Source organism: Vicugna pacos, chromosome 6 (assembly GCF_048564905.1).
Source record: "Vicugna pacos chromosome 6, VicPac4, whole genome shotgun sequence".
Classification (NCBI taxonomy): Eukaryota; Metazoa; Chordata; class Mammalia; order Artiodactyla; family Camelidae; genus Vicugna; species Vicugna pacos.
In genome coordinates, this window is record NC_132992.1 from 1,443,524 (window position 1) to 1,467,281 (window position 23,758).

The following is a 23,758-nucleotide window of genomic DNA, read 5'->3' on the forward strand; positions in this document are numbered from 1 at the left end:
TTTTTTAGATGAACATTAAGAAATTTTAAGTAAAATGCTACTTATCAAGTCACAGTAGAAACTCTACCAAGTGTCACAATTTCTGAGCTGTATTTTAACAAAAAAAGGTGAGATTTCCCAACAATTCACATGAATCATATTGGAGGATTTTAATTCTCACTTCAAAAAGTGTATAATACTCAAGCATAATTTCTTCCAAAGGATTATCAAACCATTTAGTTGCCGTCTAGTCACTAGCTAGTAATCTAACTCCTTTTATTAAAGAGAGTGATTTATCTTGCCTAAGTCATAGAAATTAATCATTAAGGATTTTACATTATCTAAGTTAAAGACAGCAGTGCCCCAAACCAAAGAATTATTACAGCAAGTCATAGTTAACAAACAAAAATAAATATGATTACATACCTGACAAATAGCAAATCCAAAACCACTTGTGGAAATATTAACTGCCATTGGCTGCACCATAGCAAGCTGAATGAAGTGGAAAAAAAGTGAATCAGGCTAACTGTCCATATCGAGGTCCTTCCAACCAGCACAAGAGACCACCGTTATCCCTCCTGGGAGTCTAAGAAATTGGCACTGTAAAGCTCTAAGAAGTTTACAACACACCCTCACATGTCAAAACTGATGGGTCAACCAGATAAGGGAGGGGAAGGCCGAGGGAGGACACATTCGTGCTGTGGACAGGTCTGCCCTTCTGCAGAGGCCAAAGCATGAAAGACAAGAAACAGAAGCCATTTCCCTCCTCACGCCTCCCTCAGCATCAAAGTCCCTGGCCTTCCTGAGAATGCAGTGGGACATCATCACTGACTAGTCCAACGTTAGTCCTTCTTTGTCCTTTGCCATCACCCCTTCTCCTTAGTTTCTAGTCCTGAAGTCATCCATTACCTTCAACTTCCTACACGGTTAACCAAGGGAATAAGCTAGGGTCTAGCGTAGTCCTTTATTCCATTTGAAAGAAAGAATTCTACTACTGGTTTCATCAATTCTCTTAAGAGAACATGTGGTGCAGCCAAAAAGAACGTGGTCTTTGCGATCATGGGTTCAAATCCTAGTTCTGCTGTGACTAGTAACATGATCTTGAGCAAGTTATTTAAACTCTCTTAACCTTAGTTTTATCATGTGTACCTTGGGGATAAAAGTGCTTACTTCTTAGTGTCAGTTTAAGAAGTAAATGCAATAGTACACGCAAGGAAATCCAGCACAGGGCCTGCCAAGAACAGGAACTCAGCAGGTGTTCATTCCTTTCCCAATAAGACAGGGCCCATGTTTTCTGCTTTTCCCAATCTTTCCAAAGTTCTCAAACCCTCCTCCCCTCCTCAGCTCAGCATATTCAACCAAAGGACATTCCTTCCTCCAGGACAGGGCTGGGAACAAGCCTTTGTTGTAATCAACAGAATGGAAATAAAGCCCTATTCCAGCCGAAGGAATCATCTACACAGAAATTCAGATAACCAACCACCCCTTGTCCCCACCTCTGCCGTCTGGAGGAGAAAGCGGTTCTGTGTGTCAATCAGAAACTTCACAGGACTCGGTGAGCTGGGCCCCATCACAGCCACTTGGAGGTTTGTCCTTTCTGTGTTCATGAGGGCTGCAGATTCAGACAGGGCCTTCAAGGCCACAGTGGTGTCCTGCTGAGAAAAGAAAAAAGCATGTGCATGTGAGTATCTATCAAGGTCTCCAAAGCGTGAACTTCAGTATTGTTTAGGACACCTCTACACATTCATCCACCTTCCTTGGGAGTAAACTCTCCTCGATTCATCTTTGCATCTGCTTGACCTGGAGTACAGGAAAGGCTCAGAAAACATCTGCTGAATGAAACTGAACTCCTATCGCAACAGGTACCACGGATGAAAAATGGCTAATAAGACAGGGAACCAATTTATCCCAAGTAAATATCAGATATGATGTTTATATCAGTGATGAGAAAAAGTTAAAATTAGTAACTTAAACATTTGATTTGTAATATATATATAGTCAGTTAACTAGTTACTTAACTTTACATATAGTATATACATATACATATAGTATATACACATATACATATACATATTAGTTAAAGAAATTTAAAGCGATCATCACTCACCTGGGTAGATGTGAAACCTCCCAAGCTATTTCTTTGTCCACTGAGGCACCTCATAATCGGGACTCCCTCAGCAGCCTGATGCTGCAGGAAGTCTGACAGCAGTGCATACGCCGCAACTTCAATATCCAGGGAGCTTGGCTGCCAGGATTCAGAAAGTCTGGACACTGATGACAGCCAGAATTGCATGCCTCCTGCAAGAGGAAAGTAGTAACAGTCTGACCAATTACAGAAAAATTACATTTTATACCATTAAACACTCTTACACTGGTCCAAGGTCTCCTTGACCAGCATAAAAAAAATATTTCTATATATGTGTATATTTATGCCAAGCAAATATATGTATATCCATACACACACCAAAATGTACTTACATGTCCCCTTTTAAACTATTACAACATATAAATTTTCATCCTTTTCCTATTACTTATATTTGAGGACATTTTGATGGAAATATTTTCCCAAGAGAAATTCCATATGTTTGGCTAAGACCAAACAACTATAAATTAAAAAAAAAAAAAAAAACTGCATTCCAGACCATCCCAAAATATTTTAGGACATACTGGAAAGAATCCTGTTCTGGGAGTCTGTCGTTAACCAGCTCTAATGTTCTGGGAAAGTCTCTTTCTTTTTTTCATTAAATGAAAGTTGGTGTTATACATTCAAAATCCAAGACCCCAGGAAAAAAATGAGGAACCCTGGGCAACTCTACGAGCTTCCTAGAGATATTCCTGCTAGCCCCCCGAGGGACATCCCAGTCCGTACACCCTCCTCTCTCTCAAATATTACTACTTAGAAGATGACTACACTTGGGTGGAATGTGAAATAACTACCACTCAGCCAAGCAGAGAAGCAGAAATGCCAAGGCCTACTTCAGCTGCTGTGCAATCATCTTCTCATCTCCAGCACTGCACTGGGTACTGAGGATTTAATCTAAATTACTGCTAGTAACAAGGCAATACTTCTTACAGTCTCAGAAGCCTCTAAATATCTTCCAGTTACCGTTTCTTGAATTATAAGAGCTGTGAATCAGTCGACATTACCTAAAATTATTTCTGCCCACCCATTCCCCCCTCAACACACACACACACACAACCCGGGATCTCTGACCACAGAGGCCGTTTGGGAAGTAACAACACCTACACCTGTCCTGTTGTGGCCCATAAGCAGTCCCCATCCCAAAACTGTTACAAAACTATACACCCACCTCACAGCATTTTTTTGGCATTTGCATTTCCATTAATAAAGTTAATTAGCATTTGCATTATAAAAATTAATTAGCATTTTAATTCACATTTCTGAACAATTGCTACATGGCAGTCCTCGCACATTATCTCATTTCATACACACAGCAACCTGAAAATAGGTGTTATTCCCATTTTAGTTAGGGAAACTGAAGCTCATAAAGCTAAATGACAGAGCCAGAACTTGAGCCCGAGTCTCTCTAAAACCCATGGCCTTAGTGACCGCCGAAGGCCACCAAACCAGAAATGACATCAGACAACTCACAGGGTAACTGACATAGGGCAGAAATATCTAAAAGAAAGAAACACCCCAAGACCAAAATTGTCTGGAAAACTCTTGGGGAGAGTAGCAGCAGATGGCTACATCACACCTACTCTGACGTTTCATTTTCAAAAGATGTAAATGAAATCCACTTTGTACGAAATCCACTTTGTATCTGGTTTACAAAACCTGCCCCCATCACGTACATGACCTAGAGTACAGGAAAGGCTCCCCACGTTACCTTCTTGTTCCTCTCTCCCCGTCAGCATGTTCAAAGCTTCCTTGGCTTTAGGGCTCCTCACAGACGACAGCGCATAAGTTACAAGAGCCAGCGTGTAATTGTCTGAATTCCTCTATCAAATTCAGACTCCAAAATGTTGACAGACTTCTGCACATCAATACTAGGCTGGAAAGAAAAAAATATATATATTCTACTATTCAAAATAACCCATTACCACATTTTTAAATAAAAAGCATTTTCAAACATTCATTCAAAAAACAATTTCAGTGTCTGTTAAGCACCTGACTTTGTCCTAGGCAATGGGAACCACTGATGATCACAGACATTAAAAGATCTGCCTTGCATTTTGAAAATAACACTACTTTTCAGGTTTTATAAGCAAATAGGCACTATTCCTTAGAGGGAATAAAAAATACGAAGTAATTGCCAGTATTTCTCCAATTGAGTATCATGAACTAAGAAGAGAGCATTAAACACAGCCCGAGAAGGATACTTCTCATATTTGATCTCAGGTGTTGAAGCTCTAAATTCAGCTGAAAATTTATCTTCTACATGTCCAGTAATGGGCTGGGAAAACAGCAGTAGCTTAAATTAATATAGAGAACGGCTGTTTTTGATCATTTGCAGTCTGCGTGAAACAGTAAAGGCGTCAATCACTGGGACAGCTCCGAGGCAAAATTAAGCTCATGAGCATAACTTTCCATGCTCACTTGTTTTCACCCAGACATCCATGCCCACTTCAGACACTTTTTAGAGTGTGGGTGTACTTTTTTTTTTTTTTTACTAAATTAGCAGACATTATAACTGCTCCATAATATTTTAGAAATAAAACAATCCTTCACAACTGAAATTTGGAAGAATTTTCTGTCCCCTAAGAAGTTAACTTCCCAATGATAAAATATGTATTGGCAAATCCCTGAAGAAAGAACAAAGGGAAAAGAGACAACAAAGTAAACAACTCAGCTGGGCCAGTGGGCGTGGTTTCCACTTACAATGGCCAGGAAATTCCCTGTCAACTCACAAAGTATCAGAGTTGGAAAAGAACGCAGAAACCATCTAAGCCTGCCTCATTATTTTATAGGTTGAGAATTGGATACTCAGAAAGAGTTAAATACATTGTCCAAGGTTATTTATCTTTGGACTATTCCCGGTATTTACCAAGAAGATCTCATTACATACTTTGTTCAACCCTAAAGCAGTGGATGAAGTATATATAGTTCACAATCAAACTGTCATACTTTGAAGTAGAGGAATTGGATATTTTTTTCTCCTATAGGACAGGAATCAGCACATTCCAGCCTGTGGGCCAAACACAGCCCACCGTGTGTTTATATGTGCCTTCCCCTCCCCAACCCCCAACCCTACACCCAAGAATGGTTTTCAAAGAGAGAAGGAAAGAGAGAGAGAGAGTGGAAGGGAGGGGGAAGAATATGCATCAGACTCTATGTGGCCTGCAGTGCCTAACATATTCACTATCTGACATTTACAGAAAAACTGTGCCAATCTCTGCTACGAACACTCTATACTGAGGCACAAAGAACATCACACAATAAAACCCTGAGACCTATTTCTGGATCTATATCCATTCTATTTAAGGATCTATAGCCTGACTCGTGCCAAAAGAAAATGTGAAGCAGATCTGTTTCACACTGTAAAAGACTGAGTGTGGTGAATATTACTAATATGCAACCTTATGCAGTTCTCTCCCACTCTGAGTATGCAGAATTTGCTTTCTTGCCCTCTTGAAGTTACACACGGCCATGGGACCAGCTCTGATCACAGTAAAGCGGTAAATATTACATCGAGGCTGAAGCTTCTAATTGCCAGCGCTGGATACGCCAGCCTTCGGTCCCCAGGCTGACAAGCCTGGAGCATCTGGTGAGATGGTGAGATGGTGGCTGAAACAAAGACTGCCGCGCCCCCTGCTGACAACACACAATGCAAATGCAGCAGGAGCACAAGAGAAACTTGCGGATAATAAACTACTGAGATGTAGACTGATACAATTAGTCCTTTTCTGAGTGAAAAATGAAACTGAAGATAGTACAAGGAAACTAATCATCCAAAATCAGCCACACAGAGATTTCATGCTGGAGAAAACTCTGGATGTTCATGACTTAATCCCATCACTGTGTTTTTCACAAAAAATAACCTTAAAGAAACTACACTGAATTAACACAAAGTTTGTGTTGACTGTGTCTGATTTAAAAAAGAACTATGTCACAATCACCCTGTATTTCTAACCAATTTTTCTTGCCAGCTGCGCTATCATCATAAAGTATTATATTGCAGCTTTTCCCACCAAAAAAGATTTATGACTTACCTTCTTTAAATAAAAACATCTGATTTATTAGGGTTTTAAAACCATTTTTTAAAAGGAGAATCTCTTTTAAAGCCAGGGTATGGGAAAAGCAGCTTCCAAGTTGATACACAGACACATCTGTCAATTTCATGGCCATTGTGACCTAGTGAGAACCCGTTCTGTGCCATGGATTTGTTCCATTAGCAAAAACACTTACCACGTGTCCCAGAAGGGTCATCATCCCCAAAAGCACTGAAAGAGTCATCTTCCCTCTGATAGAGAAGTTCTCTCTGGTAACCTGAAGACATCAAAATAGACAATTAATGTATCAACTTGCAATGAATGGAAGCTTCTGATCATGACTTCATATGGGGAAACATGGGCAGAGAATGGGAAAGAAAAAAGACATCAAGTCAACTAATATTGAGTATTTTCTATATTATGTGCTGTGGGAGATTAAAAACATTAATAAGACTTTTCAGACAGAATGCATAAAATAAGAACTGCAATATCCCCAAATTAGAATAAATTCAGACAAATACAATATAGACAACTACTCTAACCATTCCAAAGCAAGTAAATTAAAGGCAGAGTACTTAACTCTGTAGAGTTAACTACAATGGTTTCAAATGCTACCTAAGAAAAATGCTAGCTATAGTATCATAATTAAATTTTAAGGCTAAAACAGGAAGTAAAAATACTTCCTATTCTTAGGAGAGCAATAAAGAGGAGAAAGTTGCTGAATAATCTAAGACAATGGCTCTAGGATTTTTTGGTTATGGCCAACTGAGGTAAACCCAAAAACTAACTCATCTGCTCAAACATCAACTCTAAGTTCTCACTATAAAAAAAGGAACATGGTGATGGTAATGAAATCTCACTACAGAACTAAATTGGGGAGGGGGTTAAGGCACCTGTATCTGCTTTAATAAAAGCAGATGCTTCATATTTGCAAAGCAATGCATGCAGATCTCAAAGTCCAGTGACTGGGAAGTCACAGGCCAAAGACTGAAAGATTCACCAGACAATCTCAACAAACTAACCTGCTAAAAATGAAATGAAAATAAAATGAAATTAAATTTTAATTTTATCATTAAAAAGCAAGCATAAGCAGGAGCAAAAAACATCTCCAACTCAAGGCTTTATCAATGATTCTCTGATCACCAAGAATTCTTCCTGCAAACTACAGGATTCTACCACAGGAGGTGAGCGCACACAGAATGCACCCTGCAGCCCAGCCACGGAGCACCTGGCACCATGAGTATTTGTAAAATGTTGAATTCAATCCCTAATAAACTCTAGTAACAACAACAAAAAAATTTACTGTATGAATACCACATTTTAGAGGCACCAATAACTGTAATTAATTATTCATATTTGACTAACAAAACATGAGCATTAATAGTTTAAAATTACAGTGCATCTGCTCTTGCCATGTCCCAAACTTTTCTCCTTCGGCCTTTGTACCAGAAGCCGCAGATCTGAGTATCTGACTTACGCTATAATGAGACAAAATGGACAAAAAACAAGACTCTGTTTCATGGTGGATCTATAAGACCGGTGGTAAAAGAAATGTAAGCAGCATTTAGGTGGTGACAGAATTTTCTTAATTTGAAGAATGGGGTGTTGGGTTATCATCTTTACATTTAAAACTGAAATATCATGGCACAAACTTAAATAGCCAACCTGTATCCAACATTATGTGTCAGGAACTGGTCATAGCCCTTCTCCACTACGAACTCAAGTGACTCTCACAACTCTATGAGGTGGAAGCTACTGTTGTTCCCTTTCTAGAGATGAAGAGACTGGAACTCAGAATACACCCATGTGCAAGGTCATACGGCTGGCAGGGACTGAAGGTAGGCACCTGCCAAGGCCCACCTGTCTCTTTCAACAATTAATATGCGAGAAGTCCTTCACTCAGTAACTTTTACACACTCTCAATAAACAATAGGTATCACTCCGTAACATGGGTGCAGAAAAAGGCTTTCTAACCATCCAATTTTTAAGAAAAAAAATTGACTACATAAATTTTGTTTTAAACTTTTCCATGGCAAAACACTATAAGCAAAGCTGAAAGGCAGATGACAAATTAGGAGAAAATATTTGCAACTATGTAAGACAGATAAATGGCTAATCTCTTTAATACTATTATATAGATTTTATGTATATGTTTATGTACATGTTTTAATACAATGTCTACATGTAGATTATATAAAGAATTATTTTTTAATTTAAGGGAAAAGAAAAAATATTATAAAGAGAAAAAAATGGACAAAAGACAAGTACAGACATTTCACAAAAAAACAGACAGAAAAACAGACATTAAAGTAGGAGAAAATGTTCAACTTCGTAACAGGCGGAACGCAAATTAAAACTACATATTGAGATACCATTTCTCACCCATCACATTAGCAAAGATTCAAAAGCTTGACCATACACTCTGCTGGGGAGGCTATAAGAAAACCAGTACTTATCCACTGCTAAAGGGAATTCCAAATAGTACAGCTCCTACATAGGAAAATGTCTATAACTTTTGACCCAATAATCCCACTTCTAAGGATCTAATCTGAAGATACATCTCCAACATGACAAAAACACGTATACATTTGATATGCTTCCAACATGACAAAAATGATGGCAACATTATTCATAACTGCAGAAATAATTTGTAAACTACCTAAATGCCCCTAAATTGGAGATTGGTTGAGTAAACTGTGGTACAAGTATACAGTGGAATACTATGCAGCTGTGAAAACAAGAATGAGGACTATCTTTCTGAACTCATACAGAGCCATTTCCTGGATATATCATTAAATGAAAAAGGCAAAGTCTAACATAGCACACACAGTATACTATCTTTTGTGTACAAAAAAGAGAAAATAAGAAAACATGTTAATTTCTGCTGAGAGAGGAAGAGAGGGAGAAACTAGAAACTTATGCAGAAAGTTACACAAAGGGCACAGAGAAGGGATCTGAGAGGGAGAGATACCCCTTGGCATACACATTTTAGAAGAAGTTTGACTTTTGGAAGCATGTTAATGTTCTACAGATTCAAAAAATAAACAAGAATGGAAAAGAATTAAATGGTAGGCACTTATTAACATGATCTTAGTTCACTCTAACATGTTTTAGTTTTCTTATCATCTTAAAAAACTCAATATATAATCACTTCCTTTGTCAGAGCTGGTTAAGGATCACAGAAAAGCAGACTAATTTGCTAATGTTCACAAAGGAAATGAGCAAGAGTCCAAGATGTTCGCCCTTAATTTCCAATTCAGGACTAAATCCACCAGGTAGCAGAGTTTAACCATGAACTCAATCTGATAGAGGTAGGGAGGGGAGGAGAAGGGAAAAAAGAGAAGGGAAGTTGTCAAGCTCTAGGGCCCTCCATCCCCAGAGGAGGTGCTTCTGCGGGAAGATGGACCAACTCAGAGGAAATGACCAAGTGCCCCCAAGGCCCTGAATCACATCAGCAATTGCAATTCCAAGTGTGAGTTATTGTAAAACCGGTCAGAGAGATGAGATCACAGAGGTGAGATCAGTGCTCAAAGAAATTACCCCTCAGGTGGCTGACCTCCAACAACCAGCCCAGTTCTCCCACCGGGCAGCCAGCCCAGCGGAGGGGGAGGGCTCACAGACAGTCTCCAGGTATGGAGTGCATTTCTTGAGCTAGTTTAGATAAGACTGAAAATCCCAACCTCCAGTTCTGCTCTCTGGGCAACACAAGGAGGGACTGAGCGAGGGGCTTATACAACTCTCCCCGTGGGTCTCCTGGGAGGCTTCCTTCCTCGTCGTAAGCCAGCCACGCACGCCAGTGACTTGAGAAGGTTTCTAGGAACATGACACACTAGTAAGAGTATCAGGCTGCTTCTGCTACAGTGGAAGGTAGACAAAAGTTCTCAGAAAAGGTAAAGGACACAAGAGTATTACTACGAATAGAATGAGTATTGCTGCGGGCATCAGGGTTCGGGAAGTCAACACGAACCAAGGTGAGTAAAGGCTCAACCTGACAGACAGAGAATGGAAAAGCCCGTGGGAAGGCTGTCTAGGAGAGATGATTACACGAGGACAGCTAAATGGGCCACGTGTCTTTTAACACATGCATGACTTCACAAAGTCTTTGGTGTTCTCTTCTTAAATCCGAGGTAGTTAGACTAAACTGTTTCACAGTTAATGTCCAGGTTTTACGTTTCTGATTCAGCGATGCACAAGAGTAAGTGAAGAAGACTGGGTGTGGAGACACAGTGTCTGTTTGGACAGAGAGAGGAAAGATGAGGAAGTTTACGCCCCACGGCCTTGCTCTAGAGGCCGGCTGCTGCCCGCTGGGGAGGTGGGACTGGAGAATATAAATAACGTATTTATATTCGCCTTTATTTTTAGTAATTCCTTGGCATTCTACCAGGTCTCACTGGTCCAGGCAGTCAAGAGGTCTGGGTTTGAGTTTTAGACGCACAACTGACGTGTCTTCTGTGTGGTTTAGTAAGTTAGTCATATAACCACTTCTGGTCTTCATATTCTAGAAATGAAGGGTAAAACCTCTCAGAGCTGTTGTGAGAAAGAACTTGGTAATGTGGAACGTACTGTATTAACGTGATCAGTTCTCCATCAGAACTGGACCCTCCTGAACTCATAGTAGGAGCAGAAGTGGTGCCAGCGGTGGTACTAGTACTAATTGTAGCTGACATTTACATGGGCCACTGGTGTTCGTGAATTTTAATAGCAGGATTGCCTGAACTGAGAAGTAGCAACTCAGTGTTGTGGTAAATATGGTCTGACCAGAGTAATAAGCCAACACACTTCTATCTTAAGAGGAGTATCTTGCTTAAATGAAAAATGTTAGTTAAGTTGACAGTTCTCTTTAAATCTGAAGAGAGCTTTTTTTTTTTTCAGGAACACAAAGAGGGGCAGCTCACATCCTTGCCCCACGAGGTTTGTAGATCATTTGTGAAAATTATAGCAGAAGTCCTTGGATCTCCTCCAGATTTGGAATTATTGACAATTATCTTCAATTTCCTTTTAGCAGTCCACCCTCCTACTAATACTTAAGTTTGTCACAACCCCACAAACTTCTACTTTTCTTTGCACGTAGGTGGGTATAATCATCTTTGCAGATCTTGGCTTTTCCACTTTTGTTTTTCTCTTCCCAATTGATCTCCATTTGTTGGGTATTTATCGAATGGTCTCTGTGCTAGAAATTGCCCTAATTACACAGTGGGATTGGGACAGGGCGGAGAGCTAAAATGAGCCAGACATGAGCTTAAATGCCAAGAGGTGAGGGGAGATGTATACTCAAATAATTATAAGAAGAAACGGTATCTGGTAAGTACCTAGTACATGCAAAAGGAGAAGTACTCAGATGTCAGAGGAGCGAGGGCTTCATCAGACAGCTGTGGAGAGAGAAGACTTCACAGATTATGTATCTGACAAGGGCATTGAAGACTTCAGGTAAAATTCGATGGGTAGATTGGAGAATTAGCATTCCAGGTGAAGAGAATGACTTAAACGGGAGGAAAAATAGGAAGAGAAAATAAATAATAATGAACTTTACCTAAGTATAGGGGATTTATAAAGGAGTAGTGAGAAATAATACCATAAATATAGTTTGGGACATTCAATTACTTCCCCCTCAAGGTCATATTAAACGAGTCCTTGACTATAAGGTCAGAGAGTTTGAACTTGTATTCTAGGTAGGGGTAATTGAAGGATTTTGTTTTGTTGTGTTTGTTTTGAGCCAAGGAACATGCTGTAAGTAAATTATTACAGTAACATTCAGTATAGAGAAACGACCTGCATAGAAGTGAGTTACAGCTCTGGGAACAGACAAGACCACTGAAGAAAAGTGCTGAGACAGAAGGAAAAGGGAAGCTAAGGACAGAACTGCTGGCAGCAATGCTGTGTAGAAGGGGGAACGAGAAAGAGCGACCTCGGTGTGAAGGACAGGCCAGATGACCAGGGTTCTCAGAGGGTGAGGAGAGTGGGCCATGGTGAGAAAGCAGGGGAGAGCGCGCCTGAGAGGGAGCGGACCACAAGCTTAGACGGGAAACTGTTGTGAAGCAGCCATATTAAGGAATGTAATCAGTGAATACAATGATTCAGCCACAGTAAAAATACAAGTGGGATTATCAGCATGTGAGGTGTGTTAGTTTCAACAAACGTTTAGTGAACCAAGATCCTGGTAGCAGGGTGGTTGCAAAGACAAGTAACATGTGGCCCCTCCCTTGAGGAGCTCACGGTCCAGTAGAGGGAGGGAGATGTGACAGGTCATTACACCAAGTGGAAGGCACGGCACTGTCAGTATTCTGTCTTCTGGTCCCACAGAGCATGGTGAGGGCATGTTTCCTGGACGAGGTGGCGCCTGCTCTGAGCCTTAAAGGTTGAACGGGAGTTGAAGGGAAGGGCCTTCCCAGCAAAGCAAACAGCTTGATGTTGCTGAAGTAATGTAAGAAAAAAGGCTGGAAAAGGGGTGTGTAGACAGATCATGGAGATTCTGGTAGACAAGAAGCTTGGACTTTCCCCAGGATGGTAAGGAGGCAGCAGAGAGCCACAGGAAGGTTTTTAGCCAGGGCTGACATTTGGTGGAGAGAATTCTGGTAGCTCTGAGGAGGTGAGGATGACCAGATGTCCATCACGGATACCACTTAGAAGTCTGGTAAGAATCCAGGTGAGAGGTGAAGAGGACCTGCATTATAGCACTCCTCTGGGGATGAGAAGCGTTCACAAGTCAGCAATCAGTAGCACCCGGAGACTGAAAAGTCATTGATAGAGGAGAGCTGTGGTCAAGGGTGGCTCCTGGTTCCTGCATGGGAGACAGGTGCATCCACCAAAGGGACCAGAGAGCAAAACGGGAGTGAATTCAGGGCAGAAGGATGACTCAGGCTTAGATTTAGCACATTTGTGGTGCATTTAAGAAATCAAGCAGTTGAATTTACAAGTATGAATCTCAGAAAGGAAGATTAAGCTGGAGGTATCAATTCTGGAGTCGTATTGGGCATCGAAGGGCCTTTGTACAAACATAAGTCACAGCCCTTTCCTCCAAGAGTGAAGAGATGAGCAGTGTCCTCGGAGAGCTCATATTAGCATGTACAAGGTGAAGCGTCAGGCTGCTAAGGCACAGCAGTGACTGCAGGTACCGAGGGCCTGCAAAGCAGCAGAGGCCGCAGTGGCTAGGCGCAGTCAGAGAGCCTAGGGCAGGACTTGCAGGGCGCGCTCGCGTACAAGGTGCGCCATGCGTGTCTGCTTTGAACTTCTTTTCATAAACATTTGCATTTGATGATTTGCTTTTAAAGTAACATTTCTGTTTTATACTTTTTAAAAATTCTCTCAAACCGTTTTGATCCTAGATGGCAAGATCTTTCAGGAGAAAGTACAGTCGATCGTATACCAGAGGTGCTCTGGCAGTGGAGGAAGGTCTGTTACCAGCCCTGGACTGATGGTCATAAGCCCATCTGCTTTTACTGCTTCACCACCCAAAGGTAAAAAAAATACATAAATAAAAATAAAAAAATAAAAACCCAATAGTGAAAGTATAACTAATTCTGGATATTAATAGATAAATAAATTGTGCATGTTTTAGCAGCATAGTAAACCTGCTATTCAGACTAAGTAAACGGAACGCTAAAAGTAAAAAGTATAGAACATGTTTAAGGAATCCGTTTTGCTACTTTCTGGTACCAGCAATTCACACTCCACACCACAAGTAAGGCTCAGGAGAACTTAGGAGATGGGTGAGGCTCCTGCTCTCTTGCCCTGGAATTCTCTGTCCCTTTTTGTCATAGTCGTTTGGCTTTCATTAAGCTTCTGATTTATTTTCCCGTTTTCTTCAAAAGCTTTGTTTAGCTTACTGTCTCCTTTCTACCTGAAGTCATTCTAGACAACGTCACTTGACATGTGAACAGCCATGCACACTCCGGCCTCATGTCCCTTGACTCTGGGGACCTTTCCCTCTATTTTATTGACCAGTATGTTTGCCTTGACCTTGGACAGCATCCGAACACACTTCTCACGTCTGAACCTCCAGTGTCCCACTCCCTGACAACACCCTCCTGTCTCTCTGGTTTCTTTGTCATCATCCCAATTTCCCCCTTCCCTTTTCCCCTCCAGCCCAGACCCCATTAGCCAATAATTCTACTTCTTCATTTTCCTTGTCCCCTTGGCCTTTTAGGCACTCCTGACCTGAAAAACCCTAACCTTTCCTCACTCTAACCCTCCTCACACTGCTGAAAGCCGCTCGAGAAAGTCACCGCTGTGAACTCCTGCACCTGTAGGAGGGTCTGCAACTGTAGTTGGCCCTTCAATGCTGCCCTGTGATTTTTCTGTATGTTCAGAATCAATTCCCTCTTTTTCCATAGCAAGTATATTCAAGTCTTTAAGCTAACAGTATGTCCCTTTCTTCTTAGTTTATCTTAACAGACTACCTCATTTCTACCTTCATAGAGAAAAAATAGGTGCACATCTCCTGGTTGTGAACTGACTGTGTGTCTTTTCCTCTCCTGACTGCTGTCCCCTTCCATACTGAGACATTCCTTTCATTGTCAGTCCCACCTAGTCTTGTCTGTAGCTCCGATACAGATGATTAACTAGTGCTGGTAAGATAGAGAGATGGCGAGAAAGGACAGGATATCTGGGCGTTAATCTCCAAAGTGTTTCAATTATTCTCTAGCACATTTTATGGCCTTTTGTTTGAATATTTTAAGACTACGTTTAATTAGTTTAATTTGGAATTTTATAGGAAGTGTTATTTTTAAAATAGTCGTGCATCACTCTGAAACATTTTCAAGTACATTCATGCCCCTACTGTTTCCAGGTCATTTGAACAGAATCTTTTCAGCAGCCTTATTCCTCCAACCAAAGTCCTGAAATAACTAGGAAAACTTCTGAGCTGTGGAGCTGTTTTATTATCACAAAGCCTGTGCTCTAAGCAGTTTATTCAGTGCTTGTTTACTCTGTCTCAGTGCCTCTATGTTTTAGCCTGCCGAAAGCTCACCTGGAGGGCTCATTAGACCAGATCCCTGGGCCCTGCCTCATCCGTACTGATTCAGTAGATCTGGGTGGAGTCTGAGAATGTGCATTGCTAACAATCACACAGGTGCCGCTGACCCCGGGCGGCGGCCGGCCCGCAGACCACACCGTGAGTGGCAGTCACTTATATCCCATGCACTGAGGAGGAGAGTGACTTTTCTGTCTCCTCCTGCTTAGAATGTAAGAAGCAGCAAAGTGGAGAGCGATAGTAAGAAAAGAAAAAACGTTTTCTTATTGCTAACAGAGCAAAAAGTGACTGCAAAATTGGAGGAGCGGGGAGGGGAAGGTACAGCTCAGTAGTAGAGTGTCTTTCTAGCATGCACAAGGTCCCGGGTTCAATCCCCGGTACCTCCATTAAATAAAGAAGTAAATAAACCTAATTACCCCTCCCCCCAAAAAATTGAAAAAAAAAAAAAAAAGACGACGACGATGACCTGGAGGAGTGAGAGAACGGTCTAGGGCCGTTTGGTCCAGTAATAACACCACCAAGCACGACCGTTACTGCCTGTCCTTGAGCACCTGTCCTACGGCAGGCAGTCTGCGCTTTGCATCACAAATGTGACCTCACGTAATCCTTACAGCAACCTTGCAGAGTAGAAATTCTGAACGCTCTTTTTACACTTAGAGAGACTAGCACTCACATAATTAAGTGACTCACCTGAGGCCACCTGAGCAGCCAGGGGGGCCTAGTTGCAGAGCGCGCACTCTTCCCCCCGCGTCCATCTGCGGCCTGGAGACCGCTCGCCACGGCGAACCACGCTTCGCTCAGTTCGTTGAATTTCACTTCGGTAGAACCATTAATCCTACGACTTTCAATCATTGAGGCAGTACTGTATTTTGTTAAGGAGACAGGAGAAGACATGTATTTTTGGAAGATTTTAATAACAAGTAGTTACAAGAAAAATAGTTTTAAGTCTTAATGTTAAGCACTACTTACCGGGAACGCGAATCTGTCGGGATTCTTCCCCATCACGACGAGTGGGGGGGTTCTTGCTGCGGCGGTGACCGAGTGTGCAGAAGGGGCCCCACCGGGCGGATGGTTAAGGGCCTTTTCCTGTCTGCTCCCGCCAGGAAGCGGCTCCGGCAGAGCTCTCCCGCAGCAGGCGGCTGCCCGCACGCCGCGTTCCCGAAGCCTGCCGGCCTTCCCGACCTCCTCGCCGCAGCCACGGCCGCGGAAGCCGCCCGGAAGTGGGGGGGGCAGCATCGACGGGCTGCAGAGAGGGTCGTGGACAGTTACGTGGCTTCCCGGCCAGAGAAGCGGAGTGCGCCGGGGAGCTCCGAGACGCTGAGGGGAGGCGGGGAAGATGCTTTCCTCAGCAGCTGCGAGCATGCAAAAACGGTCTGCGAGGCGGACGCCGCCCTGCCAGCCCAGGCCCCTGTCCCCGGCGTCCCGGAGCGGCGGCGTTTCCCGCGGCCAGAAAGAGCCGGGCGCGGAGCCCGGGTCCGAGGACGCCGGCCCGATCACCTGAGGGGGCTGGCCTCGTTCCAGCGCAGCCACAGCGCCGTCGCAAGCCTCGGGCCGGCCTTCCCGTCACAGCACGGAGCTGCCGCCCTGGGCCGCTGGCCCAGCCTGGCCGACAGGAGCGCCGAGGGCTGCGACAACTTTGCCTTTCCTCTCCGCCGCAAGCCGCCGGGGCTCACAGGTGCTCACGTGTTCTTACGCGCAACCCCGCCCCCGCCCCGCCCCGCCCCGCCCTTTACTGCGCTGGGAAGAACCTCCGTGCTTGTAGAAGCGGCTTATTGCATAACCTCTTAAATACAGCATGTGTGTTGGTAACAAAAGTCCCTCCCTCCTCATTTTAATACTGAGTGATGCTGAATTCCACTTTTAACCAAAGGCTAAACCATAAATAGTTCTTGAAGAAAAAACATCTGTGGTTCGTTTAATTCCATATGGTTATAAGAGACAGACTCTTCAGTTTAGGAAAATTATACGATTTTTTATTCCTTCCAAAATCATCTCCACCAGCACGGTCAGTGAGACTGCACTGATGGGACTGCCCGCCTGTGCCGTCCCCCTGGGGTCGGCACATGCGCCTACACGTGCAGCTGGGCAGCTGCATTTTTATTTAGCTTTAGTTAAATAGCACACTTGGCTCGTGGAAATCACAGAGGTAGGACAGACTACTGCTTAGTCAACTGTACCTAAAAAGGACCGGTGATAGAAAGTGGTGGCAGCCTTGCTAATCACAGCTAAGTCAGGAAGCACCTCTTTGAACCTTACAGACTTACGTTTCACGTGTTAAAATTACTACCACTCGTCATGGCTCTCAGTTCCTCCCCGGCACTGTGTCAGTCAAGTTCTTGGGGGTCTCTATTCCAGTGCGACTGAAGACTGCCTGGTCCCCATATGCTGTGGGCTGTACGAACTCTTGAGCGGGGTGCTTCTCATCCTGCCTGATGCCATGCTGGAAGACGTGATGGACAAGCTCATTCAAGCAGACACGCTCTTAGTCCTCGTTAACCACCCGTCACCTGCCATGCAGCGAGGAGTTATTAAAGTAAGGGCAGCTCCTAAATATGTTGTTTTAATTTGGGAAAATAAATACATGTGTAACTTAAAATTTGGATATACATATTAAAATAGACCTAAAGCTTTTTTATTCTTAACCCTAATGAGCTGATACAGTTTGTTACCTTTTACTCATGTTTTTATATGGAGTATCATCCAATGTTCAGCTCTCCTCCATTTATTGATTCAGATCAACGTGTTCTTTTGTTTTTCTTTTTAATTACTGAACCATATACTTAATTTTTTATTACTGTTTATCTGATGGAGGGACTGGGGATTGAATCCAGGACCTCGTGCATGCTAAGCATGTGCTCTGACACTGAGCTATACCTACCCCCCAAACTCATGTCAATGTGTTTTTTGAGTCTATTGATTACAAGGAACACACAGTTCATTAGGAACCTCTCCTGCAGTGTAGTGTCATCAAATCTTAGACATTTACTTCAGGTTTCAGCCCCGATGTCACCTTCTCAAAGAGGCTTTCCCTGACCGCCTCTCAAAACGGCTTCCTTCTGGCCCTGCTCCTCTGTAGTAGCATCCTAGCCATGTCTTGCAATTATCTTTTATTATTGTATACTTGTTATTTTAATCTCCCACACTGAAATATAAACTCTGAGAGTAAGAATCTTGTGTCTAATATATAAAAGGTCCTAAATATATCATTGAATGAATAAATGTTTACAAGCGTCCTTCTACTCCGCCATCTTGCCTGGAAGTCTCGAAAATCAACTACACTTCAATAAAAAATTAAATTAAAAAAAAATAGAGTAAATGACAGGCGATTTCCAGTTTCTGGTCTTGCCTGTAAGGAAATTGGAAGTCATCACTTCCACCCAAAATCAAAACCAAAACCAAAACCAAAACCAAAACCAAAACCAAAACCAAAACCAGAAAAAAAAAGGAAACTGAAAAATCAGTACCTTTTCTTACATCCAATAGAGAACTAAGGTCACAGAAGAAACCACTGCCCAGACTGGAGGGAGAACAGGCCAGCGCAGACTACCGTAATGTACCAGAGAGGCAGCGCAGGAGTAGAGCCCTCTGCTGGAGGCCCCACCTGGGCAGCCTGAGAGCGGAAAAACTCCAAGGGGCTCAGGGTTAGGGAAAAGCCCCCACACTTTCATGCACTCATGAAATGAGAGCACAGGCTCTCACAGAGAACATCAGAGAAAAATCTCCCTAATGCTCTGGCAGCGGAAGAGGAAACTTTTCACCTTTTTGAAATACACCCAGAACGTTCTGTAAAAACAGAGCCCTGCCCTCAAGAGAAACTGTTTTATGAGAGTCTAACCTACCGGGGCTTTACCAGAGCCTAACTGACCAGTGGTGGGGGAGTAAAATACTCAACTCCAGCCCTCAAGCCTTCCTGTCCCATCTAAGGAGGAGAAGCACCTGTGAAGGTCACAGCCCAAGGACACCAGCTCACTAGAAGAATGACAACCTGATCACAGGACTACTTCCCCCACACCTTTACATTATATCCACATAACTCCTGCATAATAACAAATGAAACTTGATTACAAATGAAAACCTGCATGTATCAGACCTTTTTAAAGAAATCTCTAGGAAAACTCAAAAGACAAAAACGAGTACACGAAAGGAAATTTTAGCCTCTAATACCTACAGCTACAGCAAACAGTAAACATAGCCTAACTCCTAGGCGATAAATATAAAACCTCACATTAAAGGCCTCAGTTCCTTTTACCCAATACATCATATCCAGCCTTCAGTAAAAAATTACAAGGCATAATAATACGGTTTGAAGAAAGAGAGCGTGTATCAGAACGAGACTCAGCTATGGCAGACAATGGAATGCTCAGACAGGGGCTTTAAAGTAAATGGCAAGGCTAAGCGAAATGAGTCAGAGAAAGACAAATAGTGTATGACATCACTTATATGTGGAATCTAAAAAGTGCAACAAACTAGTGAATATAACAAAACAGAAACAGACACACAGATCTAAAGAACAAACTAGAGGTTACCAGGGGGATAGGAAGGGGGAGGGGCATATAGAGGTCAGAAGTTAAAAGGTACAACTATTATGTATAAAACAAGCCACAAAGATATACTGTACAACTTGGGGAATATAGCTAATATTTTATAATAGCTATAAACGGAGTATGTAACCTTTAAAAACTGTGAGGCACTATATTGTACACCTGTAACTTACATAGTACTGCACATACACTATACTTCAATTTTTTAATAAATAAATAAATAATAAAAGTGAAGTAAATGGCAGACATCAGTGCACTTTCCCCTAAATACTTCAGCATACATACTGCCTTTTTAGTTTTTAAACTAAAAATCATATCCCTTACCCAGAAACTTGAAACTGGAATAGCAAATGTCCATTCTTTGTAACAAAAATAAGTTATTTTATCCCTGGAGTGGGGAGAGGGAGAATTAGGCACAGAATTTTTACTATTATTACTAAGAACCCAGCAGCAAATGTTCCTCCCATTCTTCTTCAGTTTCCTTTTCCTTCTCCCCTTTTCCCTATTTCTCCTCCTCCCTCATCACTGAGTGGGGAAAGAACAAGAGAAAGAAGGTAAGAGAAGAAAATGGCTGAGAGGCTGCATGTAAAGTTACCACCCACTGAGTCACATATTGCTCCGAAAGCCTACTATGCAGCAGGCACCAGTCAGGAGCTGGGGATGCAATCTAGGATCTAGTATTCGTTTCAAAGGAGTCTAGTGGAGGGGTCAGTTAAACTAGTGAGCAATTACAACACAGAAATGACTGTGATCATTTGGTGCCACCAATAAAAACTTGAAAATTGCTGGGATGATGATCAGGAGGGAAATAAACGAACCAAAAACAAAACAAAACACACCCACTCGCAAAGCGCCCTAAAATATGCACACTCAAAAATAAGGCTTTAACAAAGCCTCACATATTATTGCATTTAATGTCACTGTTTATCTTGTGTTGTAGACTAATAACCTATAATATAAAAAGAGGATTCTTTTGATGGGATGTATCAGAAAGGTCTTTCCAGTTTTAGTGATAGTTTCAATACAAATTGAGACTCCATAGGAGGCGAGCACCATGTATTATTGTGATTTCATTCTTTGAAATGACTGTTTCCTAGAGCAATTCCAAGTAGCTAACTTTGTATTATAATGAAATATATATACTCTGGTTAACCAGTATTTAGGTTAATTATTCATCAAGTATTCAGTTCAGTGAGAAAAGAGTAGTAGGTTAATAGACTAGTAGTTAATTTTTTCATATAAGATTAAAATCTTACTTTTACTGCAGTCTTTCAAAATTGTATATCAAATTACTTTTGAGGTTCCTGAGATTCTAATTTAAAGGCTTTGACAACTTCCCACCCCCAATCCAAATTATAGCTGGAACATACGATGTTAAATGTGGCCAACTAGCCTTCACAGTGTCACAGACCTTGAAGACTGAGTTTTTAAAAAGTTCATTCTGACAACATGGCTGAACCCAGAGGGCATTACGCTAAGAGAAACAAATCAGACAGAAAAAGACAAATGCTGCATGCTGTCACTTATATGCGGAGTATAAAAAAATAAGTGCATGCATAAATAGATTAATTTGAACTCATAGAGGGAAAATTCTCTTATCTTTAAACATTTGATGTGTTCTTTTGCTTATTTTCTCTGACTGAATCATCAATTTTGAAGACAGGAAAAATATTTTGTTTTTTGTATGTTCTGGGCACCTAGCCAGGAACTGCCTACTGACCGTCCAATTTTGACTTGGTTTGACTGACTGATTTGCTTGTTCATTTATTCAGCTTAGCTAGCATTCTACTGAACAGTTACTCTTCCTGCTTTATTCTTGGTTAGTGCTCTGTTTTTTCTTCTGATTTGGTAAGATATATCTAAGTTTTGAAAGATCTGAAGGGAAAAGTAGAAGAGCCTGTTGAAAATAGAGATTTTTTTTCTTTAAGTATAAATATATTTTTAGTAATTTGATATTGTAGGGCCAGACCTATGTAATAAAGGCTGATTTTTGAAAACTGGGAGCCAGAGGTGGTATTTTACTACTGTTTTCTAATGCTACTACTGCTATAGTGGTGACCTGATGACCTTTTAAAAACCTGTGGTTTTTGCTTTGTATGTCCATATTTCATTGTTCCTTACTGCTCTTCTAGGACTTTGTATATTGTGAAAATTTAGCTTAAAATTTTAACCTGGAATTGCCTTAATATTTGTATAGATAGGATCTAAGTCCTAAATAGCCCAGAGCATTATGCATGCTCAATAAATAAATATTTATAAGATGGTGATTACATCTTGTCTCCTTTGAGAAGTTTCTTGGTTTGTTTTTTTTTTTTTTTGAGGGGAGTAACTAGGTTTATTTATGTATTATTTAATGGAGATAGTGAGGATTGAATCCATGACCTCGTGCATGGAAGCATGCACTCTACCACTGAGCTGTATCCTCCCCCACCTTCGATAAGTTTCTGATGGGTTTTAATCAAGACTATTTTGGTTATCGATAATAGAAACCATTTCAGATTATCAAAAGCAGAAAAGAGAATTTATATTACAGATACCGAGTACTCGAGAGCAGAAAGCCTGGTCAAATTTGAGGAGAGACTGAACTTCGGAGCTGGGCAGCTAGCAGGAACTGAGGCTGGCTGTTCTCTCAGTCACGCAGAGGACACACAGTCTCGTATGTGGTCCTTTTTTTCTCTGCACATCTGTTTATTCCTTTGTTTTTCTTTATTTCTCTTTCTCTTTGCAAACCAGTTTTCTCTGCTTCTCCCTACATGCGTCAGAAAATGGCTAGCACAGGCTGTGTCACCTTGCTCTGCTGACAAATCGACAAGCATTTCAGCTTTAAATCCTGGGACAGGGAGCCTGTTTGGCACAGTTTGGATCAGGTGGATGGCTGTCGGTATAATCAGCTTCTTGTTGGCAAAGCATATTGCCAGAACGTATCTCTTTGTTAAGAGAAAATATCTGGTAATTGATTCCTGTCACATTAGCAGCATATTCTTCATAAAACTATGTGGATTTTTTAATTGTAAGCATTTGGTCATCTGATAAGTTATAAACAGCGTTTTAAATTTATTAGTGTATGATGTAATTTTGCATATAACAGGTCACAACTTTATTATATATTTTATCTATATTACATAAGCAATATATAAATACGTATTATACATTCACATTACTATTATAACCACACTTCACATACGTGAAGTTAGGCTCAGAGGAATTAAGTAACATGTCCTAAAGGTCACATAGCTAGTAAGCTACAGCCCTGGAGTTTGAACCCAGATACTTTTGACACCAGAGCTTATGCTTTTGATCTCTCAATATATAGAATGCCTCCCAGTATAAGATGTTTTTGAAATATACATGATTTTTACCTTAAGAGAAATCTCATTTAGCAGGGATTAACTAATGTGTATGTAACTTTGGTTCAATACATGGTTCGTGAATTCCTCCTATATGTAAGTGTAATTCTAGGAACAGAACATCTAAAGATATGTAAGATGCTTTTTCTGCCTTAAGTTGCTTAGTCTACAAGAGAAGACAGATACAAAGCATTAAAATATAGTGTAAAACAAACATTCACCTTTACAGAATGTTTATATCCATTTGGGACAAGCAAAGCCAGTCTATAGAATAGCAATGAGTATTGTAGCATTGGTTACAAAAGTGGTTAATGTATTAGTCCTCTGAAATTAAAGTGAATTCTGTGACTTAAAATATTTATTACATTCCATGTGGGTCAATTTCTTTTGGCCACTAGATTTGGCCAAAGATTATTGTTTCCTTTCAAAGGCTTCTTTCAAGGTCATGTTCTTGAGAATACAAAACAGGGTGAAAGCTTGGTTGGTGAGCAGACACCCAGCAGGTAGGAAAAACTAGCCATGGCTCCTCTAGTGGTACAATGGGGCCAGCGTTGTTGGCCAGGACCCAGAGCTCAGTTTGTGGCCCAGTCATTTGGCAACAGGGAGAAATACGGGTGGAGCCCCAGAGAGATCAGTAGTGCAAAGCTGGGTCTTGCTCACAGGCAGTAAAGCAGGAGCAGGGGCTGAGCAGATCATGGAACAGGGCTGTTATATGTCTCGGGTGTTGCTCTTTGGCTTCCCAGCTGCTT

General features: G+C 41.5%; 1 protein-coding gene across 2 annotated transcripts in view; it reads right to left on the reverse strand.

Moving 5' to 3' along the window:
• The window catches only part of LOC140685368 (CD109 antigen-like), a 212,073-nt gene that overhangs the window by 22,879 nt on the left and 165,436 nt on the right, over positions 1 to 23,758 (reverse strand). Inside the window, exons 2-8 of one of the 2 annotated variants that reach the window (XM_072962191.1) lie at positions 16,091 to 16,364; positions 15,812 to 15,983; positions 6,350 to 6,430; positions 3,831 to 3,995; positions 2,087 to 2,277; positions 1,476 to 1,634; positions 406 to 471 (exon numbers count right to left, since the gene is read on the reverse strand). In XM_072962191.1, coding sequence (XP_072818292.1) covers positions 15,966 to 15,983; positions 16,091 to 16,364 — 292 coding nt within the window. In that variant the 3' untranslated portion in view covers positions 406 to 471; positions 1,476 to 1,634; positions 2,087 to 2,277; ... (1 more) ...; positions 6,350 to 6,430; positions 15,812 to 15,965. Of the gene's footprint in view, positions 1 to 405; positions 472 to 1,475; positions 1,635 to 2,086; positions 2,278 to 3,830; positions 3,996 to 6,349; positions 6,431 to 15,811; positions 18,619 to 23,758 lie in introns of those variants that run through there. The other variant, XM_072962190.1, reaches the window with a different exon arrangement.